This window comes from Hevea brasiliensis, chromosome 5, assembly GCF_030052815.1.
Source record: "Hevea brasiliensis isolate MT/VB/25A 57/8 chromosome 5, ASM3005281v1, whole genome shotgun sequence".
Classification (NCBI taxonomy): Eukaryota; Viridiplantae; Streptophyta; class Magnoliopsida; order Malpighiales; family Euphorbiaceae; genus Hevea; species Hevea brasiliensis.
Window position 1 is genome coordinate 9,958,410 of NC_079497.1, and position 25,567 is coordinate 9,983,976.

At 31.2% G+C, this 25,567-nt stretch overlaps 2 protein-coding genes across 6 annotated transcripts; one reads left to right on the top strand and one right to left on the bottom strand.

Annotated features, from left to right (window-relative positions):
• Positions 1-5,359: 5,359 nt before the first annotated feature.
• Positions 5,360-12,203, top strand: LOC110644015 (transcription factor PIF3). Of its 5 annotated transcripts, none has more exons than XR_009148824.1 (9): positions 5,360-6,399; positions 6,535-7,744; positions 7,839-7,943; positions 8,061-8,126; positions 8,484-8,549; positions 8,642-9,151; positions 10,850-10,978; positions 11,095-11,307; positions 11,944-12,203. XR_009148824.1 is itself a non-coding variant. In XM_058146930.1 (9 exons), exons 2-9 carry the CDS (start codon positions 6,305-6,307, stop codon positions 11,107-11,109), a joined length of 2,196 nt encoding a protein of 731 aa, XP_058002913.1. In that variant the 5' UTR covers positions 5,360-5,562; positions 6,210-6,304; the 3' UTR covers positions 11,110-11,435. The 5 variants fall into 5 exon arrangements, 3 of the variants coding, with proteins under 3 accessions (XP_058002913.1, XP_058002912.1, XP_058002914.1); XR_009148823.1 differs by lacking the exon at positions 11,944-12,203 and adding an exon at positions 11,476-11,913; XM_058146930.1 differs by lacking the exon at positions 11,944-12,203 and having other exon boundaries at positions 5,360-5,562; positions 6,210-6,399; positions 11,095-11,435.
• Positions 12,204-12,354: 151 nt separating this feature from the next.
• Positions 12,355-17,090, bottom strand: LOC110644014 (uncharacterized). Its single transcript, XM_021796593.2, has 2 exons — positions 16,641-17,090; positions 12,355-15,050 (listed from the first exon to the last, which is right to left on the bottom strand). The coding sequence occupies exons 1-2, from the start codon at positions 16,701-16,703 to the stop codon at positions 12,627-12,629; spliced, it is 2,487 nt and encodes an 828-aa protein (XP_021652285.2). The 5' UTR covers positions 16,704-17,090; the 3' UTR covers positions 12,355-12,626.
• Positions 17,091-25,567: the final 8,477 nt, after the last annotated feature.

Sequence of the window (25,567 nt, forward strand, 5' to 3'; positions counted from 1 at the left end):
TTCGACGTGTGTAAAATGCATGCAAGTAAGCTGTCCCAATCACTGATGATTATATTATGATTTAATCAAATTGTTTTACAAATCATAATTACTCTGACCATCTCCAACTACGATTGGATAGGTTTGTTAATTGGTTAAGACTTACGAGTACTTCATCTGATTGTTTTTCCTTTTAAGGGAAGATCTTTCGAACCTTTCTCATCCAATTTAAACTGGTACGCGGAAACATGAAGCACTCGGATTCTTGCCTGGCTTCCACACTTACACTCCCTAAGCTATAATAACTATTTTCCTAGGCTATTCTAATCGTTTTTTTGTCATTTAGTCGACTGAGTGATATCTTTGTTATTTGTCCGCGGATTTCCATAATAGATATATCATGGCAATAACTTTGCCCTTTGAGGGCTACCCTCGTAACTTTTTCAAGGTCTTGCTAATGCAATCCAACTAGTTCTGGTGGAGCATGACCCGAGAAAGCTTCTTATTCGATCTGGGTATTGGGTCTAAGTTACTTCCAAAATGACCTGGTGATGACATAATTAGACTTGGATGAATGGGGCCGACCCCTTGTGTATCTGGGTAGCATATTAAGAGTCTGAAGTCATTATATATGAGTTTCAGAGCTCTCTCCTTCAATCTTTCCTTCATTGGGTATTCTTTACTGTCTTCAAAATTGTATCTACATTCCACTATATGTCCTTCATCCAAAGACCCATTCTAATTATAATGCATCAACTATCATTATTTTTGTTGTCCATTATCTCAATTCCTTCTCATTCTTCTATTTTTATAATAAGTTAAAATTAACTTAAGCAGTAGAATATTCCACCATATTTTATGTAAATCACTTTCTTACTTTATTTATTTATTATTATTGTAGCAGGCGATTCATATCGAAATTCATAACCATCAAATTTAATTTAATGATCTGTCAAGTACTAAAGGGTATGGGCAAACCCTGCCAAAGAACCATCCGATTTAACTATCTCGTAAATTTATTGTCTTTGTCCTTCATCTTGCTCATGCTGACGTCCACTGTTTTTGCACGCTACCTAGCTAGCTCCCTTCTTAATTCTTTCCTATAAAGTTGTGCTGGCTACCCATTATTTATATGACATTTTGAAGAGTTCATCACCATCGCCCATTTCCATTTTCTTAATTAATTAACCTAATTAACTTTCACAAACATTAATTGTAGTGGGTCCTTTCGAATAATCCATCTAGATTTTTCTAATGATCTGTGCAATTTGTGATTAGATTTATATATTAGATTATACGTAGCGTGAAAACTGGAATAGGGTTAATGGTGGCAGCTGAAGTTGAATGAGAAGCTGTATGTATTTACTGTACGTAAACGAGTACCTGATGAAATTGGTTGCAGAAGAAGAAGGAAGATAGTACCGGTCTGGTTGCTTTCTGTTTAGGTTTATTATAGGATTCTGGCACACTCGCTGTCTTCTGTAATAAAGATAGATAAGTGTGAATGTTGGATGGGTGAAGTGATCATGTGCAAATTGCAGACGATGGTCCTACAGAGACCCTAATAGCCATTATAAAAATACTCAAGAGACACTGGGCTCCGCAGCGAAGAAGGGTATTTAATTTAATAAATAATATATTTGTTATGTTGGCCCAGTTTTCCTCCTCCTCCTCCAGCACCAGCTCTAGCATTACTAGAAGGGTAACCCTGGCCGCCTTCATTTCTTTACATTATCTACCATACCATGTCTGTTCCTCCCAGAGTTCTACAACAGACACTCTCCTCTAGTTATTTTCTTTTTATAATTTTTAGTGCCAAAGTGCCGGCGTCCAACACATCCTCTCTCATGCACTGTAATTTTCTGTCTCTCTCTCTCTCTTTTAATTAAAAGAAAAGGTGTATGAAAATTGTCAGAAATTGGAGTCTGTGATGTTGCAGAAGAGAGAGTGCCGGCTCAGGGACTTCTTAATGATCAGTCATCGGTCTGGTCATACAGTACGAGAAAAATGGTGCGGCGTAGCCCTGCAAAAACATGCCCTACTCCTTCTGCCTCTTTATATATATGTATATATATATATATATAAAATATAATGAGTCGTATTCATTCCCTCTCTTGTCCAATTTGGATTAAGTTAGAATGGCACAAAAAAAAAATTATTAAATATGAAAAAATTTTATCAAAGACATTATTTAAAAATAATTTAATTATTTTTAAATTTCATAATTAAAACTTATTAAATTTAACTTTAACTTAATTTTTAATATATTATAATTTACATATTTGAAGAGATTTTTATTAAGAGCAACTCTTATTTTAAACGTCAAATAGACCCTTTTTATATAAGCAAAAAAATTCAATTAATTAGAAGACATGAAAAAATAAAATAAATCTAAATTAATTCAATAGACTTATTTCAAAAAAATCCAACTTATTATAATATTTAATTTAAAAAATAATGAAAGTACAAAAATACTATGCTGCTGAGTGCGTTCAATACATTATATACCCAAAATATAAATTTATAATAAAATTTATTTATTAAATATATAAATTTTATATATTTATAACTAATTGACAAAGGCGGGTCACGTGAATTGCATACATGCACGCACGTGAAATCCATGCCATCCTTTCTTCAATTTTCAGTTCCAAATACGTGAGGTCAATTTTAAGACGAGTTTCTCAACAAAATTTAACTTAAATTTTCATCTTCAGCTCCTTTTATCTGATGTTCTCTCACTTCCTTAAATATTTAGTGCATGTACCAAACGACACTCACCAAATATGTATGGGTGGCTGCCCCTGACACTTGGGGTCCACTTGGACACTGCCAAATCCCTTACATGGTCAAGAAAGATCCACGTGGACAATACCCATTTCATTTTGTCTGATCTATGGGACCACTTAAGAAAAACTTATTAATAATTTATATTTTTATCTAAATTTTAATAGAAATTAAATAAGGCAATTTTAAATAATAATATTTAATTATTTACAATAAAAAATAAATATTAATAAATAATTAAAAATAATAAAATAAATTAATTGTATACGATATTAATTATTTTAATTTAAATCAAATTTTAATCACACCTAATTCAAATGAGTCAATTCTCATTTAATTTCATCTCTCTGTATATTTCTATATATGTAATCTGTAGACCACTTACTTTGCTTATTATATATTTCTCTCATAATTTTAGTGGGGCGCTTCTCACCTTCCCCTAACCAAGTATATCAATTTTGTGATTTGGTGTCCCCTCACTCTTAGCTTAAGGCAAAATTGAGTATATATATGGGAAATTTTTCCTGCATCTTGGTCTATTATGTATCAAAAATATAAGTATATGAGATTCATATATTTAATAGGTAAACTTCATCATATATTTTATATCTTAAATTCATAATGAATCGAATTTAAATAAAAAAATTCATACATATCTAAATTAAAAAATCATAAATATACTATGGATACTAAAAACTAATCATGATTTCATGAGTGAAGTTCATGTTAAGAAAAATTTAATGTTTATATATATATATATTCTGTTATTAGCATATAGGTAGCTTTGCACTCATTAGATTTCAATTATTTTCATTGGTCAAGACTTGTTGTCACAAAATTGAATTGTTGATGACAAAAGGGGAAAAAATATGCCCATCTTTTTTACATTATTGCAATGCCAATATCAGATATCCACCACTTGCAAAGTCTCTCCCAAAATGAAGGGCAAGAAGAAGATTATTTAAAGGCCTATCATGAGCAAAGTCAATGGCTTTATTAATTAAATCCCCTAAAGCATAAATTTCAAACCTTGGTATAATTGTTGTTGAGTAGCAGGGAAAATGAGCAAGATACCCCCTCAGCATATCTTGTTTGTTTTCCATTATAAAAGCAAGCATAAGTGCCCATATCTACACAACCCACAACTAATATTGTAGGATAACTTATAATACCATTGCATATTCGTCTTCAATCAATTTATAAACTCTAAAAATAAATTTAATTATTTATTTATAATTTAATTATTTATTTATAATATATTTTTTAAAATTTATAAATTAAAAAAAAGAAAAAATTAACTTTACATTTTTTGTGTTTATAAACTAATTTATTAAATATTTTATTATATTATCTTTATTTTTTTTTTTTAAATTTCACAATATATTTCATTTAACATTTTTTTAGCAATTTTAATAAAGAATATATTTATAAACTATTTTATCAAATATATCAATTATTTATAAATTATTTATAAACAGTTTAATCAAATAAGAAATTATTTAAAATTTTAAATATTTATAAATTTAAATTAATTATGAATTTTTATAAATTAAACTAAATATGGTGACACTGCCACTGCCACCTAACTAATGCGAAGAACTATCAAACTGCTCACTTTAACAATTCCTCTAAAATTCAACTAGATGGATTCAATTCAACACGCAAGGTGGACTGGTAGGTGAAAATAGAAAATTAAAATTTTAATATTTAATTAATATTTATCTAATACATTATTAAATATGAATTAATTATATGCTAAAAAATTAATATTCTCTTATATTAAAATAAATTTAATTAAATTTTAGCTTATATATATATTTTTAAAATTATTTAAAAGTTTATTTTAAAATTTAGACTTTAAATAACAATATTTATAATAAAATATTTAAAATAAATTTGTAATAATGATACTTATTTATATTAATAAAAGTAAATTTTGATATATTATAAAATTGTATAGCATAACAAATAGAGAAAATTTTATATTTTTACAATTTAAAAGACTATAAAGTAAAAAAATTTAATAAATTAAATTAATACATTAATAAAATAAATTACTGACATAATTAGTTTTATATTTATTAATTATTTTATATTAATATAATATTATTAAAATAATAAAATAAATGAAAATACATAAATAGAATAATTTATTGATTAGCCGACAAATTCATCAAAATTAATCGTAATTTTTTAAAAAAATCAAATTTTATATTTAAATTAAATTGATCACTAATTTAATTTTCAATTAAATTAACCAATTTAATTAGGTTCAAACAATCATAATATTCAATCATTCATATATATAAATTCAATTGAAGCCTCCCTTTAATAGTAAACACAGAACTTTTAAATTAAAAAATATGTTTTTTTTCCCTTTCTCTTGGAGAAGCACAATATAAATAAGTTTAACTTTTTAATGTTTATTATTTAAAATTAATATTTTATTTAAAATGAATAGCAAATGTAAATAAAAAAAATATTTAGATAATGGTTGTGATGGACCCGCATTTTAAAAATAATAAAATAAAATAAAATAAGGAAAACACAAAGCCATGGTAACAGTGAGGTTAAAAGCAGCAGAGAAACGGGTTAAGCACTTGAGATAGAAGGACTTAAGCTAAAGGCTTGTAATTGTATTGCGTGGTGTTGGTCTTGGTCCACTGCAACTCTCTCTGCTGGCCTTTCGCCGTCTTCTGCGTCCACTTGGCTCCTCTCTATCTCTTTTTTCTGTCTCTCGAAAACTTGAGTTCTTTCTTCGAGCTTAGTTAGGAGCTTTAAAAGATCACCCTTTTGGTAACTTCTATTATGATTTACAACTAAGTTTTCGCATTTTTAATGCATTTGGATTAGCGTTCTTTTGTTGCTTCGAGGAGCTCAGTTTTTCACAAATTTCCCCTTTCTTCCTAATTGATTGGCGATGGAGTTTATTCGTTGATTACTTGTTGCCAAGGATTTTAAGCCGTTAATTCTAGTTTCAACTCAACTATTGTTGGTGTTAGTCCGGCACTGTTCATTATTTATTTATTTTTTATTTTTAAAACTGATCTGGGTTTTTCTGGGTTTTGAGTTTAATCATTAGAGAAGCGGAAAAGATCCATTTTTTGCAATTTTTTAAAGGTTAATTTGGAATTTTTATTTTTTTGGGATCTTTGGGAGCCATTAAGAATAGGTTTGACTGGTACTTTATATTTAATTATAGCTTTTTTTATATTTATATAAGCCTCACTGATTACTGATAAGGATTGCTGTTTTAAAAGAAAGATTATATTCTGTAAATTATGTAGCTGTAGAAGGAGTACTCTTTTCCTTTTCTTTTATTTCCCTTGTCTGTTGTACTTATAACTGGGATTGTCTTATTGTGGGGGGTTTTTGTCAAGCTTTTATGTCTTGAAAACTTTTTGGCTCCCTATATGTTCTTGGGTTCTTTGAACTTTTGCTAGAGTTAAAATACTGGTGTTTGGAAGGTACTGATAATGGCGAAGTGATTGAATTTGGGGCATTTCTTTTGTAAGAAAAGTGGTGCCAACCCTTCACCATGCCTTTATCTGAGCTATTATATCGATTGGCTAAAGGAAAGCTTGATTCTTCTCAGGAGAAGAATCCCACATGCTCAACTGATCTATCTTCCGAGTAAGTTGGATTTCTCAACCTTTTTAGCTTTTTTTATTTAGTATTGGTGTATCCTGTTCTATCCTTTTGATTTATTTTGATTACTGTTCTCCGTTTTAATGTTCTTTTTTGATCTATATGGTGTTCTCAACACAGACCTGAGAATGACTTTGTTGAGCTAGTATGGGAAAATGGTCAAATTCAGTCCAATAGGGCTAGAAAGATCCAATGCTCTAGTAGTTTTCCATCTCAAACCTCCAAGATTAGAGATAAAGACATAAGTAATGGCAGCAATGCTAACATGGGAAGATTTGGGGTCATAGACTCTGTAATAGGTGAAGTTCCAATGTCCGTGCCGTCTGTTGAAATGGGTTTGAATCAAGATAATGACGCGTTACCTTGGTTAAATTATCCGTTTGAAGACTCTCTGCAACATGATTACTGTCCCGAGTTTTTTATTGAATTATCTGGTGTTACTGTAAACGAACATTCCCAGAATTGTGCATCAATGGAAAAGAGAAGTTGTGGTAATCAATCAGTTAAAGATCCCCATAATGCTTCTGTACATAATGGTTTGAGTTCAGATCAAGGGCACATGACAAAGTTTTCATCAGCAGTGGATGTTGATGCTAATAGACCTAGAAATAGTTCCAGTCAGTCATATCCATCTCCATCACAGCAATGCCAAACATCACTTCCATATTTTAGATCCAGAGTTTCAGCTAATAATGGTGATAGTGTAAGCAATTTGGCTCACCATGCTACTTCTTTGGATTCAATACGAGTTCCACCTTCAGGAGGTGGTTCTAGCATTAAAGTGCAAAAGCAAGTTCCAGTCTCATCTGCTACTAGCTCCAGTTTGATGAATTTCTCACATTTCTCAAGACCTGCTGCTTTTGTTAAAGCTAATCTTCATAACAATGGCACAAGAGCTGGTTCAGGAATATCAAGCATCGAAAGAATGGTTAGTAAGGATAAGGGTTCAATTGCAAGCATTAGCGATCCTGGTGAATCCATACTCATTGACACATTTAGTGGTTTACGAAAGGGAATAAGCTCCAATTACAATCCTGTTTTGGTGTCATCCAAGGTTGATGCTAAACCATTGGACCCTAAGCCTGCTGAGGAATCCCTTCTTGCAAAGCAACCTGAGGCTTTGGACCAAGTATATTCTAAGAATGATAAAAATCATTGCCAAATTGCTCAAAGTGCAACTCGAGGATTGGTAGTTGGTGAAAAGACTGCAGAGCCTGTAGTTGCTTCTTCTGTTTGCTCAGGGAATAGTGTGGAGATTGTTTCAGATGAACCAGCACTGAATTTGAAGAGAAAACCAAGGGAAACAGAGGACTCTGAAGGGCCTAGTGAAGTAAGATCAAACATACATTTCATATTTTTTCAATTTTTGCCTTTTTGTTTCTTATTTGTTTATTCCATGTATTGAGAAAATCAATAACGTGCAGGATGTTGAAGAGGAATCAGTAGGCGCAAAAAAGGCTGCTCCTGCTCGAGGAGGTGCTGGCTTCAAGAGAAGCCGAGCAGCAGAAGTACATAATTTGTCTGAAAGGGTGATTAAGAGTGTTAACTTTCAATATTATTCAGAAGATAATGTGTTTGCTTATTTTTGGTATTGCATAATTGAGGTACAATATCTTGATTGGTTGTATTTGAACTTCAACAAACAGAGGCGACGAGATAGGATCAATGAGAAGATGCGTGCCCTGCAAGAACTCATACCAAACTGCAACAAGGTTGAATATCTGAATCTATATTTCTTACTGATTTTCTCCTTAATCTCATGAACTTTTACACTTTTCTAGAAATTAAAGCATTTATTATTACCTACCCAAATGATTGTACTAGTCAGAGTTGAATCAATTTAACCAAGCTTATCCATATTTTTGGAAGTTCAGAACTAAGAATTGAAGTTTATGCATTCAAGGCTTTAGACTTTTATACAATTCTAGACCCTCTTTGACTTGCATATTGAACTTCTTCTCTATCATATTCTTGAAAGTCTATGGACATTGAATAGAGTCAATTAACTAAGACTGGATAATTCTTTTCATCTTTGCTTCTGCTGACTTTTAACATTTTTTCACTATAAGGTGGACAAAGCTTCAATGCTTGATGAGGCCATCGAGTATTTAAAGACACTTCAGCTTCAAGTACAGGTAATTTCTTTCTTTTCCTCTCAAAATTTATTCGTGTTACTGGAATTGGATAATTCATTAACTGCTTTGGATCATTCACCAACTTTGTGCAGATTATGTCAATGGGAGCTGGTTTGTATATGCCATCAATGATGTTGCCCCCCGGAATGCTTCACATGCATCCTGCTCATATGGCTCAATTCTCACCCATGGGTGTTGGAATGGGAATGGGAATGGGTTTTGGGATGGGTATGCCAGATATGGTTGGTGGATCTTCTGGTTGCTCTATGATTCAGGTGCCTTCTATGCATGGAGCACATTTTCCTGGTCCGCCAATGTCCGGGTCCAGTGCTTTGCATGGGATGGGAGGATCTAACCTTCCAATATTTGGGCTTGCTACTCAAGGACATCCAATGCCATATCCATGTGCACCCTTACTGCCCATGTCTGGAGGACCTCTTCTAAAAACTACCATGGGACTGAATGCTAGTGGGGTGGCAGGTCCCCTGGATAATTTGGATTCAGCCCCAGTCTGTGGTTCAAAGGATTCAATTCAAAACATCAACTTGCAAGCAATGCAAAACTGTGGTGCCAATAGCTTAATGAATCAGACATCTTGTCAGGTTTGCAAATTCATCATTAAGTTGCATTTTCTATGACTACAAAAGTGAAGACTTAAATATGTCCAAACTGTAATGTGATTTTATAGAAAGGATTGGCATGTGCCGTATCTCCATGAAAGGACCATCTTCCACAGCTCTTCTTCGTGTTGGAGAAGCATTTGACATATAAGCACACCTTAAAATTTACATATGAACTGGACCCTTATCTGCGCATTGTGCAGATATTTTTAATTTTTTATAATTATTAATAAAATAAATAATAAAAATATAGTACCTAAATATAGAAAAAATATTAAAAATGTAAAAAAAAAATCTTAAATTTTAAGAACATACCTTGCAAATATTGGTGAAAACTCTTATTCACCATCTTCACATATATTTTTTTTTATTACAACTTTCAAAATCTAACGATGGAGGTTTATAATGATTTTAAATTTATATAGGCTTTTTTTTGCTATTAAAATTTAGAATTGTTTTTTAAATAGTAAGCTTTTTATATGCTACTATTGTGTTCATTAATCATTTTTCATTTTATTTGTCATTAGCCTACTTATCTTCCTATCATAATTTAGTTTTATATTGTGCCCTTATTTCATAACTCAGTCTTATAATATTTATATAGATGTCATGTTAAGAATTAGTAAATCGAAAAGTCACACTAATAAGTGATTAGTGGTAATAATATGATCATAAATTTAGTAAAACCATAAAATTTATTTAATATATACATATTAGTTATTAACAATTATTGATAAAATATAGCTAAAAAGAGATAAAAATGAGATGCATTAAAATTATGGGCAATCACTTAGTTATTTGAATGTATTTTTAATTATATATACAAATTAGATTTAAGAATTTTTTTTGCAATTATGATTTGTAAATATATATATATATATATATATATATATATATATATATTAATTTTATTTAAATTTTTATGTTAAAGTATTGAGAAACTAAAAAATCACATATTAATTAGTAGTAATAATAAGATTAACAAATTTTATTTAATATATACATATTAATTATTATTAATGATAAAAATATACATATTTTATTATCATAATAATTATTATTAATAAATTGAATTTTATTTAAATTTATATGTTAAACATATAAGAAACTGAAAAATCACATATTAAATAGTGGTAATAGAGTGCCTCTTGTCGCTTTTAAGTGATCTTATTTTAGAGACAAATTTTATTATATTTATATAGATAGAGATTATACAGATATTGCAACAGAATTTTAGTTATGTATAAAAAAGAGGTGGCAAGGGATGGCCAATCTAATTCTCATGTTATTTGATAATCTATTAAAATGAATACTGCTTTAGTTCCTTAATTACTCTTACTAAATTTTTGTTATATCTGTTACCACTTGAAGTATGTGCTTAAGGAAAATTTAATAAACGACGGCATTTTCTTTTGTTATTATCCCATTGCTTTGTTCATTTTTTTAATCTCTGTTTAATAACTCTGGATGTTTCTGATTGGTTAATAAAATTTTGTGAGATCATATTTCTTAAGAAATGTGAATTTTGATTGACAATGCTCATGTGTTTGGTATGATGTTAAAATATTAATGGTCAAGTGTGTAACCTTATGGGGAATCATATTGTCTACCTGAACTGAGTTTCGTTATTCTGTTAAGAGTGCCTGAATTGAAACTAATTTTCATTCTTTGTAATGCCAGTGCCAAGTGACAAATGAGCATTTTGAACAGCCTGCTTTGGTGCAAAATAGTGGCGAAGCCTCAGAAGTTACTGATAAGGGAGCTCTGAAGTCAGCCAATGGGAATGACAATGCGCCAACTGGAGCTACTGATGAGTATGCCTTTGCAACTGTAGTTAATTGCACTTTCCATTTGATACAAGATTATTAAGGGTGATTTGAAGTGGTAAGAGATTTTGTTTGTTTGTTTGTTCATATGTGCATGCAGCAGGTTGTGACTGACAGTCTCTTCCAATCCCTGTCATTTAAGAGGTCAACACATCATGATTCCTATAAAGATTAAGTCTTTTATGGTGACTCTAGGAACACATAAGCTTGCAGAAAAAGGGTTCTAGGCGACTGAATGAAGTTTAATCTTATCAATGATCATTTGTGCTCCAATTTTGGCACAGTGCAGATACAGTTTGCGGAAAGATTTTGGTACGTTGAGGAGACTTTAAAGCCTTTTCTTGCTTTTGTACATTCTCTTATATATCAGAAATATGTTTTTAGGTAGATCTTGCACTGAAAATTCTTTGAATTAATGATATAATAGATACTTCCTAATACATTTCGTGCAACTTCTCTCTGTCTTCTATTGATTTGCAGTATGCTTGTTTAGTCCCTTACAAAGAGTATAGGCTTTAGAGTGGCAAACGATCACTACTTCCCATCCTAAATCTGAATAATGGTCACATTGACAGTTCTAGCATTTGTGATTAGGACAGCCCAGGTAAGAAAATGCAGTGTCCTCATTTGGTTTCACAACCACCTCAGTGCCAAAAAAGAATGAAAAAAAAATCAGTATCTGAAGAGGGGGAAACACATTGTCTGATATTCTCTTTTCTTTTTAGGATTTAGGTTAGATATTTTTTAGTATTTCTCCAGATTCTCCAGATTCTCTGTATCATAATGGATATATGAATGCGGTTAGTATCAAATATCAAATTTGATTTTAGCCATCTTGATGGAACTACTGCAGAAACTGAAATCCCATTCATTGAACTATTTATAATGATTATGATTACATCTTCATCTTCTTTAAAATTTTCTGATGGAAGATTCATGATATGACAGCAACAGGTTCATTACTTCATTACCAAGTGGGGCATTAAGTTAAGAGAATCTGCAACTGTCACTATGCATGAAAAGAGCAATGTCTCTAGCAGAAACGCTGGAGATGAAATGGAAACCAGATCATGTATTAATTATACTCTACTTGCATCGTGTTGCTTCAAGCAAATATTTACCATACAACATAAGTTAGTGTAAAGCGCTAGTTTTCTTACATATATTACCAATGAAAGCAGCATAACGTGGCTTCCTGATGGCAATAAGTGATCTTATAAGGGATTAAAAGAATGGAAGGAATCACTGAACCAGCACAAAACCTCAAAAGTTGTGATTCCTGATAACTAGTCTTGAAATATCTCATCTTATGCTAATGAATCTGCACAACCTTATCAAACAAAATACTAATAAACTCTATTAACAAGTAATGAGTACATAAATATGATGAAACTGTAACAAATGGCAACTGTAATAGGTATCTACAAATCAATTCACAACTTAAAGAGTTTTCTGTACGGATCACTACAGCCAATAGCCAACCCAACAACCAGCACACAAACAATACATACAAGCCAAAAGAATAGGGTGAAATGGAAGAAAAATGGTTTACACACAACTAATATCTATATGCCACAATGCAAGTTCCACAACCTTATATGTTCACGCAATCTATAACGTTCCTTTTTCAGTTATTTGACTTTAATATCCCCCTTGGTGTCAGAAGACAGGGTTTTCGAGCTTGGAGATTTACCAATGATAGCTTTCTTCGCCTTCACAAGTGAGTGTTTCACCTTTGTTAAAATATTGTTTGATTGCTTTTGAATAGGCTTGGCTGGAACTTCTCTTGGCAAGTCTTGGGATGCTTTTGCATCATCCCCATTCTTGGTAGAAGGCTCTAAATTATGGGCATCAGATTTTGCTATCTCCTCAGCATTTTCTTTGCCTACCTTATCTTCACTGGTTTTTGCACTTTCCTCATCTTTCACTTCTAACCCAGAATCTTGTGATTCCTTAACTGGTTCGGTAACAGCTGTAATGGCTTCATCCAGCTTTCCCTCTATGGACCCATCTTTGCTGGTTTCAACTAAAGCTGGTGTCTCCTCTTTTATGTTTTCCTTTTTCTTGTTTTCTACAACTGGTTCGATAACTTTACCAGTTTTCTCTCCCTCAGATGATCTTTCAGTAACTTCGGCAATTGAAACAGCCGCCCCTTTATCGTCCACTTTGATTGGCTGAACTAGTTCTTTATTTAGCACTTTTCTCTCTATATTCTCATCTTCAGTTTTGCTAGTTTTTTCTTCTGTCTCTTGTCCACCATTTTCCTTTTCCACCGTTGCCTCTTTCAATGGTGCTTCAACTACTTCAGTCCTATCAGTTTCCTTCTTTCCATTTTCTGCGTCAATTGTCTCTCTGACATCTGGAAGAGGAGATTCTCCTATGCTTTCTTTACGGTCAGCTTCAGCCTCCTGTTTAGCCAAAACAATTTGTTCGGAAGGTGTACCCTCTTCTTCACTGGTTTTCTCTTCCTTCAAGGATGCGGTATCCTCAACTTTGTCAGCCAATGTTCCCTCATCCATTACAGTTTTAGCCTTGATACTTCCCTTGGGTTCAACTTGGCCAATAACATCAATTTCTTCCTGTGGCTTGACCCCAACAACAGGCACAACTGGTTCTGTTTTCTCTTCTATTGGTTTTGTTTCAACTTTTTCTGGGACTTCATATCCTACCTTCAGTTTCAAATCGGCTTCAGCTTCTAGGCTTTCCGGTTTCTCATCAACTTTGAGTACTACAGATTGTTCCTCTCGTTTCATCTCAACTTCAGCAGGAATTACTGATTCTGGTTTATGTTCGTCTTCAGACACTGCTGAATGTTCAATATCTTTTACCACAACTGCTTCTGATTCTTTGTCAAGAACAACTTCTGATGACTCATGTTCTTTCTCAGTTGCTTCAATTGATTCTACTTTTTCTTCTTGATTGGCAACTTCAGACTGTTCCTCTGGTGTCACTTCTACTTCAGGAACGACTGATTGTGGTTCATCAATTTCTTTGGGTGCTGCTTCTGAAGCTTCAATATCCTTCACAACTGCTTCTGATTCTTTGATAGCTAGAACTTCTGGAGGCTCCTGTTGTTTCCCAATTTCCTCAACTGATTCTGGTTTTCCACGGTGTTCAGTGACTTCAGATTTTTCCTCCGCTTTCACATCAACTTCTGAAACTAGTGATTCTTGTTTATTGACTTCTTTAGACACGACTTCTGAATCTTCAGGATCTGGTTTTCCACTGTGTTCAGCGACTTCAGATTGTATTACATCAACTTCTGAAACGAGTGATTCTTGTTTATCGACTTCTTTAGACATTACTTCTGAATCTTCACGATCTGGTTTTCCACTGTGTTCAGTGACTCCAGATTGTTCCTCCACTTTTACATCAGCTTCTGAAACTAGTGATTCTTGTTTATTGACTTCTTTAGACACTACTTCTGAATCTTCTGGATCTTGTTTTCCCCCTTGTTCAGTGACTTCAGATTGTTCCTGCACTTTCACATGAACTTCTGAAACAAGTGATTCTTGTTTATTGACTTCTTTAGACACTGCTTCTGAATCTTCAGGATCTTTTACAGCCACTTCTTCAGATTCTTTAGTAGGAAGAACTGCTGACAGCTCCTTTGGTTTCTGAGCAGCTTCAGTTGATGATTCCAAAACACCAACTATCGTAGGTTGCTTGTCTTGCAGTTTCTCCACAGAAGCTGTTGCTGGTTGCTCTTCTTGTGCTTCTTCAATAGCTGGTTGCGCAACTTGTTGGCTTTCGACAGCATCACCGGCTGCCTCTGGACCACTGTGTGCATGCGAATGAGGGATATCTTGCTTCACCTCAATTTTGTCTTCCACTACTAGAGCATCCATAGTGGAAGAATCATCAACCTTAACCTCAACTGCTGGAGGCTCGGTCCGTTTATTTTCTGCTTCTCCTTCCATTTTAGATAATGGCTTTGTCTTATTTGGCAGTTCATCAATTTTGGGGTTCTCTTCTTTACCTTTCTCAGTCAAGGAAACAGTTTCTTGCTCCATAGTCTTTAGCTCTACTTGTTCATTCACATTGGTCTTCATTGGCTGCAACAAATGCAAGATTGTCAGCTCTTAACTAAGAATAAAAGATGAAACTCCCAAAAGTTCAACAAAAGTGAGGTCATATAAAGTGGGAATACTCTTGTAGGTGGATAACTTTAAATTAAAAAAGAAAAGGGAGTAAACACCAATCAAATACCAATAAAATGCAATAATAATGGAGTAAAAGGCAATTAGGCATAGCAATATGACCAGGCGCAGGAAGTTTTACATATCCATCTCTCATGGGCCATTGCATCTCAAAATTGATATTTTATCCAAAAGACTGTTCAAACTTTTATGTAGAAGCAAGACAACTTAGGTGGGGTAGAAACGTATGAACCTTACCAGTAGTAAACTTCTCTCATGATCCTAGCAGCTTTTGTTCTTCCATATATGAATATTGCAATTTCACAATAAAAAAAAAAAAGGTGAATATCTATAATAGCAATAGCATTTGAAATACCTTACTTTCCCAACAATCAAGAGAGAATCTCTTTAATCCCTTATTTGAAAATTAAAATTTTATAAGAATTTAATTCAATTCATTATTATTTTTGTCAATTCTCACATTTAGAAACTTAATAACTTTGTTTTGAATAAATCATTTGAAAAAAAGAATTAAAATAATTTCTCATACAATCATACTTGATTTTTATTTTTGTGAAAATAATTTTTTTAAATAAAAAATAATTAAATTCTTTCAGTCTAAATATGAGAATTAATTAAAAAAAATCAATTGAATTAAATTCTTGTAAAATTTCAAATTCTAAAAAAGGGAATAGGTGAAAGAATTCAATTCTTTTTTAACTTTTAAAAAATACATTTAAAAAAAATAAAAATCATGACAAAAATAATATAATCCTAGGAGAATTGAATTGAAATCTTTCTTGCAAATCATGACAAAAATAATATGATTGTGCAAGAATTCTAGATTCCAATTGAATTGAATTCAATTGAATTATCATACAATTTTTTCATTTAAAATGAAATTTTTTTAAGTGAAAAAGAATTAAATTTTTTCTTGAGAATTGATAAAAAAAAAATTAATTAAATAAAATGTTTATAAAATTCTAATTTCCGATCAAAGAAAAAATGTTTTCCACTTAGGACTTTGTACTTCTACCCATGATTATGTGGAAAAGGACTTGTAGACTTGGCAAAGAGAATTATTTTCAATCTTCTGCTAATAGTGAACATTTTTCAAAGCTTGACATAGTATACAGGTTGCAGATGTATCTAATATACCCTAGTCCAAAACCACCGAAAAATCTAAAAGAAGTTTCAAACCCAATCAAATTCCATACAGTGAAGCAAACATGAGCAATTGAAAAGATACCATACAGGCATATTCCAACAGGGTCTTGAAGAACAAAATCTATAATCTTAATCAAAACCCAGTCAAGTCTAGATATGAGAAACAAGCAAACAAGAGAAATCACATATGGGTCTTTGATCAAACATCAAAAGCTCACAAAACAAGTTGATCAAAGTAGTCACATAAAAGCTAAAAGTTGTATAAACAAAAATCCCATCAAGAATTCTATAGAAACAAGAAATAATTGATCACTGAATTTATGTACACATGAGATATACCTCATCAGGACTAGTGGCAGTGGCAGGAGTGCGAAGTGATGTAGTTTCAGATTCAGTAGCCATAAGGATTGAAATAGGCAGAGAGAGAAGAGGGAGAGAAAGTGATAAATTGATAGGAGATTCTTTCTGGGTGATAATAATAACAATAATAATAAATATTAAAAATAAGATAAAAAGGGAAAGAAAAAGGATAATATGGTAGGCAACTGCAGAAAAGAAAGTAAGAAAAAAAGAACAGAAAAGAAAGTAAAGGAACAATAACAGCAAAAAAAGCAAAGCAGTGATGAGTGACAGACTGTATCACATGGTCAATCAAATGTGAATGATTAGGATTCCCATTAAAAATCTTTTCTTTTCAAGAATTACTTTTAATAATCTCAATATCAAAACATGTAGACGATAAAGAATGGGGTTTGATTTGGTTGGATGATTAGAAAGTGAGAAAGCAATTTCCGAATGGCTACCAGACAAAGGCTTTCCAACGAGGGGGACCAGGATTTTGCTTTTAACGGTCGAAAAGTCGAGACTTCTGGGGTTTTCATCAGATGAAAACGGCACCGTTCCTTTTCAATGGTTTAGGCCCAATAGGCTGATCTTTGGGCCTGAAAAAGAAATGGAGAGGCCCATTCTGTTAAAACAATGCCCATTGGGCTTTCCTAGCCCCAATTGTGGCTCAAATCTACTATTTTGATTTCGATTTTTCTAATAGATATATATATGCACTCATTAATATTTATTTAATATATATTATTTTTATAAAAAGTTATAATTTGCATCCATTAAAAAAATCATTTTGATCTATATGGATTTCTTTGATGATGTCATTTTATGAAAAGTTTAATCTACTAAGCTTCAACACTTTGTTTGGATGAAGGAAAAATAAAGGAAAGGAAAAATTGAGAGGTAAACAACTTTATTTTTTAATTTATTTTATGTTTGATTGAGAACAAGTAGGGAGGAAAGAAAAATTTGAAAGAAAAAAAATTAGGAGAAAATTATTTAAAATTATAAAAATATCTCTATTTTTCTAAGTTCTTTTTAAATACTTAGGATTAAAATTGTAAATTTAATTTATTATTAAAAATAACTTTCCTTTTAATATTTTTCTTCCTATATTCAAATATATCAAGAAAAAGTTAGGGCTTGTTTACTTGTGAAAAACTATTTTCTGTTTTCTATTTTTTATTTTCTAAGAAAATTATAGTTTTTATTTTATACAAAAAAAATAAAGGAAAAATAATGAACATATTCACCTATAAAAAATAAAAAAAAACAATTTTTTAATTTTAAAAAAAATATATTCATATCTTTTATAATTTAAAAATAAATCATTGTAAAATATATTTAAAAATTTTATTTTATTTATAAATTTTTTAATATTTTTATTCATTTATTTTATAATAATATGATTAATTTTTTTATCATTATAAATAAAATTTTTTAAAAATAATTATTCAATTTTAGTTTTTTTAGAAAAAATTTTCAGAAAAATACTCTAATTTTCCATAAATATATAAGCCCTTATTTTTTATTTTTTATTATTATCTTCTTTTATTTTCTCCTCATTATTTTTTTTCCCATCAAAACATAGTGTTAGGATAAAAGAATAAATGATGGAGGCAATTTAACATCATATGATATAACATATTAGACTCTGCCTATACTCAAAATATAAATCCATACATATAATTTCAGTGATATTTCAAGCAGATAGCCCTTTAAGATAAGTAAACAAACAGTCAAGCAATTTATCTCAACACAAATTATAAATTAATACAGGTGTTCGACCTCCAATGCTATTCATTTCTCAAAGTTCCTCTCCGCTAGTCAATTTTCATCAGCAAGCTTTACCTTAGTGCTTGCAACAATTACAAGTGCTCCTGCATTCAACCTCCCTTCGAACTTCACCAAAATACTTGAAAACTTTATAACCTTAAATAGACTCTGGTTTTGATTTTAAGTCACTCTCAGCTCATAATTATAAATTCAAAGACTAATGAAGATGAGAGAGATTAATTTGCCAGAAAGTAAGTTCAATAACAGAGATGCAATAACTCTCTTTCATACCAAAAATTTGGGCTAAAAGATGGTATTTATATGTATTTAAATATGACCGTTGAGCATTGAAAAAGTGAAACTAGTCATTTTCTTTTTTTGATCTGATAGGTTTATAAAGTTGAGAAAATTACACGTTTAATTTTAAAATTAACTTTAAAATTTTGGTTATATCTGCAAAATCGATCTCTACCAGAGATAATATTAATTAATTTTTAATTTTGCTACTGCCTAAAAAACACAAAGGATCCTTTTTGATAGAATTGAAATTAGTTGTCTAATTTTAAAAATAAATCTTCTGCGATCAAACTTTTGAAGTTTCAAAGAGATTTTTGAAAATTCATTTCGGGGCTTTAAAAATATTAAACATAATAAAGGATGAAAGGTTGTTTAAAATCTTGAGTTTGAAAAAAATTTATAAGAAAATTGGTTTTCTTGGCCAATCAAGCTTTTCTTTTTTTGTTTTTGGTACAAAGTCCTATGAAACTACAAATTGATGACCTTATTGAGACTTTGCACACTTCAATCACTCTCCAAGCCCTTTTCACATCAAGTAACTTTATTCATTTAAAGTGATTTGAATTTCTTATTTAAAAAAAAAAAAAAAATTCTGATACGATATCTTTAACCCCTTTAAATCTAATTCAATAATCTACTATCAATTTATTCTTACTCTTGAATAGAGATAATATTTAATTACCAATACGGATGTAAAGAGTCAAAATCTGAATAAAATAAAGTCATTTCATTAAGTTACCACTAGATTATCAGTCCTTTGACTTTGAAAGCAACTTATCATAACTCAAGTATACTTTTTATGTAATGGTTAAATATATTTTCTTAGAAAAATTATAAAAAAGTATGATGTGATTTCATTTATTTTTTATTTTAGAGTCTGTAATTCACTTTGCGATAAAATTATATCTGGATATTCACACTATTAATAAAGGATGACTTTTCATCATTTCTCCAATAAGAGATATTAACGTGAAACAGAAAAGTGCTAACGTAAAATATAAAAGTACTAATAAAAAAAGTGAAAATTATAAAAAGGTACAATTTAGTTTTGCTCATTTTTACTTTAGGGTCTAATGTTTACTTTGTGATAAAGTAGTACCTAGTAGTAATGCTCTATTAGTAAACACGATATTTTTTCTGACGCTGTCAATTTTCATTTATGTAGCATTAAAATATATATATTTTTTTATTATTTACTAATAAAAAAATAATTTATACACCGCTAAGATGTTTCATACAAAAAAAAGATTTTATTCACTTTTTTATTTCCCGTAAGTAGATTTCTCTATTTAATGTTAGCATCTTTTTATTTTATGTCAACATCTTTTAACAAAAAAAAGATAAAAAAATTGTCCTTTACGGTGAATCATAGAATCTTAAGATACCACTTTATTACAAAGTATGAAAATGAATGAAATTATATAATACTTTTTAATAATTTCCCCATTTTCTTTACGTTTTATTATCGTTAAAATCCATATCCTTTATGCTATGGGACTAAACCAAGGAAATTAAATAATCATTACCTCTTTCACAGGAAATTAACAGACGCCACAAGGTCTTGGTTAGATTGGCAAAGATTCCAACGGAACATCTTAATTTTTTTTTTTATTGGATTGGCAAAGATTAGCGTAAGTTTCCACAATAATTATCAATGCCTTCTCCATTTTTTCCTTTTCAATCTCTACTCTCCTATGTTCATCATGCTAGGCAAAACAAATATTTTTGGTGCTTAATAGGTGAGGATTTTGCTTTTTGGGTTTGAGACGAATGAGGTGAATTTATATGAGAATTGAGACCCAGTGGTAATTTCTACAAGACAATATCACAGAGGTTGGCGAGAGAGAGAGAGAGAGAAGAGGACAATGACCAGAGAGGAAGAGATCATGGACAGTAGAGGTGAGCATGGCCTAGGTTGGCACGGTTCAGTTAGAAATAAAAAAATTTAATAAATTAAAATTTTTAATAAATCGAAATAATTAAGGAGGAAAATAAATCAAACCAAATGAAACAAGCCAAATTTTTCAGCAGATAAAAATTTTGATTCGCTTCCTATCAATTTAAACTTTATCTTGGGCTTTTTTTAAAAAAAAATTTAGTTTGAACTTATTTTAGACTCGATTTTAGTTATATTTTTTATTTTTAACTCTAATTTGAATTTCTTTAATAAAAATTAAACCGAATTGTATTTTCGAATTAAATTAGCTTAATAATTTTTTCGATTTAAACTAAATTCTACTCATCGAGGAGTAGAGAAAAAAATTAATTAAATTTATTTTAATTAAAAAATTTAGTTAAATTGCTACATCAACTTTTGCAACTAATAAATCGGCTCTTTTTAAGGAAGAGTGACTTTAGTATTAGTTAAATTGATGTTGAGGAGTTTTCTATTACAAAATAAAATTTAAAGATCACGATGTTGTTATAATGCCTTAAATTCATAAAATTTTCTCAAATTTACGGACCAAAATCATCAATTAATTTCAATAAAAAAATCATGCCAAAATCAGCCTGTAGCCTGGGCTGTACTCCAGTCAGAGCTGTACACAACATAAGTTGCTCATCTATCACTCCATTTTGAGAAGACAATGCTCTAATAAGAATAAGATCTTCACCAGTCACCACTCACAACACTCATAGATATTGTCTAGCAGTAGATTTTCTATCCTTCTCCTCCCCAAAAATGAGAGAAAGTAATGATGTAAATGTGGCAAGAAAGTTGACTATCATTTGCCACAACATAGCAAAGGCAAACATGTCATTATTGCAAATATGAGGGCAATTTCAACCAGACAAAGTTCTTTCTTTTTTAATAATTGATGGGATTAAAGGTCCCTTAACCCTTTTGATCATTGGTGTTGCCTTCTAATTAAAGTCAATTTCCACTATAATAATCTGGGCCTTCACCTTTTAACTTATTAAAAGAATATTAAATGCTAGCTGCTAGCGCTATACATATGCTTACACGCTGCAACTAGGATTTCATTCCTTTTGGGATCTGTTCCAACTTACTGTTCAAGCTACTTCTGGCAATTTTGTGAAGTACCCTTTAAAATTTTCGAGTTAAAATTAGTTTTAAACTACTTTTGAGATGTTTCTGCAAAACTGTGATTCAAAAAATGGTAAAAAATAGAAATCAAGAGATAGGCATAGGAAGGCAAGAGAGTCAGAAAATTAGAGCCATAGAAGTGATGGTCTAAGAGATCAACCGTGAATAAACAGTAGTGTTTAGCTAAATAATGATTGTTAATGAGATCTTAAGCTTCCATTTATGGCAAGCAATGTCATGATAGAGAAGTTCGTGTTTCTGTCATCATCATTTGTTGCTTTGACGAGACAAAAGCTTAGCAAGTATAGTTGTGAGTTAACTAAAAACTTAATAGATATCCATGTGCTTATGTTTGCTAATGGGCCAATCAAGAATAATAATAATAATAATAATAATAATAATAATAATAATAATACATTAAGGTCATCTCAAGAGGACCCCCGCTTCAATCCTATTAGTTTCGCTTGTCTAGGCCAAAAAAATGTGAGATGTTTCTTACAAATCCTATAACTCTAGTCATTTAAAAGCAATTATATTTCCTAGAGTAGAGAGTCCTAGCTAGGTTGCTTCTTTGCTGCAAGGGATTACATGAGAGTTTAGCAATGGATGAAGAGTGTTAAGGATTCAACCATGGACACTAATTACCTTCTTTCAGTGAAATAGGTAGCCTGCATATATATGAGCCTCTCAAAAAACCTGCAACGTTTAAATTTTTGTTCTTTGGTAAACAAATACCGTCTTTTGATAACCTCAGGTAGAAAAAAAAATCTGCACTAGTATTTCATGGACTTGAGGAATTTATCTTGTGGGTTAAATTAGAAAGAATCTAGCCTAAACTACAACGACAACTAAGTTTTGTGGGTTCATCGTTAAATGATGCCAATTCAAACTATTTTTCTGCAATATAGGTGCTTTATCTCTCAGAAAATCTTATATAATTATAATGAAGATATATAATTATACCAGAAAGGACTTGTTCTATGAGTGTGATGCCACTATTGAGAGTAACAGTTGCTCTTTCTTGTCAATTAGTTGTCTGCCTCAGAATCAACTTAGGAACAGATGCCATTAATAAGGATAATGAGAAAAGGTTTCTCTATTTTCAAGGGCAGATGGATTGTGTCCCCCTCTATTTCAAATGACCATTCGATTATTATCTTCCTTATCTTTCTGTTCATGAATTTCAATTCACTTATTTCCCATCAAATGATACACTTAAGTAGGCCATTATGCTTGGCTAATTATGTTTCTTTGTCTTACCATGATGTAATTATGATTTACACTTGTTTGAATTATGATATTTTATCCAAACATCCCACTTGATGCCTTCAACTCAGTAGCTTCAGGTCCAAAGAAACAGGTCTGATGACACTTGACTTGTTTCTGCAGAGTACAAAGCCTAAAGTTGGCAGCAACTCTAGGAAATTCTTAAGTTTTCTTGAAATGAGACTATTTTGCTTTGATCACAAAACTACTGATCTTAAATCTTTGTCATTGCAAGAAAGAAGGAAAGAGATAAAACCAAATTAAAGGCATTATTATTAATATGAATACTTCTGCTGCTCAGCTTTCTGCAAATCTGTCTACTGCGCTTAGTTTTGGTTGCTTTGCCCATCTTAATTAGTCTCTATTCTCAACCATCATATTGGAGCTTACATGATCTTAACCTCTTAAACACTACAAGGTAGGCACTCAATTAATGAACTACTAGGCAATAACCCAGTTGCAGGGTATGCACTGATTCAGGGGAGCAGGTATATGATAGCAGCCTCAGAAACTGAGGAACTCTATCAGAAATATTTTTATGCTGCAGATTAATTAATCAACCCTTTTCCTACGATCAAAAGAATCTCTCTTTTGCTTTCCAAATGAAAGTAAGCCAAGTTCATTTATGGTGATGGGGGCCTACAGGTATATATATAGTTTACTGTCACATATTCTCAAAAGCAAAGTCCCACAATACATTTCCTTGTGTAGTTCGTAGTTACTGTGTTCTTGTTGCAGGTAAACTTACTTTTGATCTTGGGGGACCAAGTGGCACCATTTTCATGGGTTTAAGATTAATATGTAATCCTCCCACTATCCCCAACTAATCAAATCTGTGAAAGACAAAACACGCATCAAATGCTTTAGAGCTTATTTTGGATTATATCTGTTGCTAAGCATTGTATGGCTGTAGTTAGCATAAATGTTCAATACTTTTATTTTTCCTCTTTGTATTTCTTGTCAACGTCGGTGACCGACGAAATAGTGATTGGAATAATCCCAACCACCCTTTTAATTTCATACCTAGTCATCCAAGAATTTGGTTTCCATTATAACCTCTGTAATTACCATATAGAAGATTTAAAATTCGTATCCCGTTTCTAAATCCCTACTCAACAAGGCAAGTAAAAGTTCATTGCCTTACCTGGCTAAAAACATAACACTCACCTAACAACCTAGCAGGTCACAGGTTGGAGTCCCACCCTCTCAATTCTCCTATAAAAAAAAAAAAAAAAAAAAAAAAAAATACTTAACATGGGCTCCACCCGCCACATCCTCATGGAGGCTTCTGGTTATTAAAAAAAAAAAAAAAAAAAACTCACACCGAAAGAACTTATAAGGTGATAGAACAGTTATGTGCCTCGTGAAAGTGTGGATGACATATACATCTTATGATCTGAGAAATGTGTAAGTGCGATCCGGGCAATGTTTTTTATCAAAAATATGAGATGGGATGAGTTACAGACCTTTCAGTTATATTAAAAAAATATATTCGTATGCTTTAATCATTCAAAGACATTGATTCATTCCCTGAAACTGAAGCAACAAAGAGTTGAAAAAAACTAGGAGGGATTTTATGATCAAAATGTAGAGTAAAAGACAGTTTAAAAAACAGGAAAAAAAAAAATTCATGGAATGCTGAGAAGTTAGGCCCCCACCAGATGGATTAGATGGGAAAAAAGAAAAGGAAAAGACAGGAAATGGGTAGAGAGAAGAGAAAAGAACAACTAGAATAAAAATGGTAGCCATAGTTGACCTGAAATAACAGCTCATATTACACTAAAAGATAAGCGTACGAGCGCATAATGAGGCATGGAGATTACAAGCATCTTTTCATGGAGATGAAGATCTTTTAATATTATGTTACATGTTTTTTAAATCATTAATTATCCACTTGGATGTCTGAATTAGGACATTACAAGAGGTCAAGGGGGGAGGCTTCATAATGTAAGAACAAGGAGAGACAGGCTATCACACAAATACAAAATTAATTATATTACATAATAATTAAATTAATTTCTTATTAACACAACTACATTATTGTTGTTATCATTGTGGAGGTGGAGGTGGAGGTTCTTTCTAAAGTCTTAAAGGTGTTTAAGGAAGATAATTATAATTTATAAATTAATATTCAAGTAATTAAACCCTTTTTCTAATTTTTTGTGTTCTTGTATGCCCACATGCACTCCTTCCTAGAATATCTTCTCATACATACAGACAATAAAATAATTAAATTCTTTGTATAATAAATCTCTTAACCACTAACTTCAAGATATGTAATCAAAGAAATCATCCAATTTTTAATTTTTATAATTCTTATCAACATTATTCCTTCTTTCCCATTTTCAAATATAATGAAAAATTAAAAATTTACATATATAAACTATAAAAAAATATATATATTGTATTCATTGCATTCACATAACGTTTCAATTAAAACTTATCTCTCACAATTTTTTAGAATTTTTGTAAGTTGTTTAGGGTTTTATTATAGGGAAATTTATTATTTAATCATCAAGTTTATCATTATCGTCCTCCG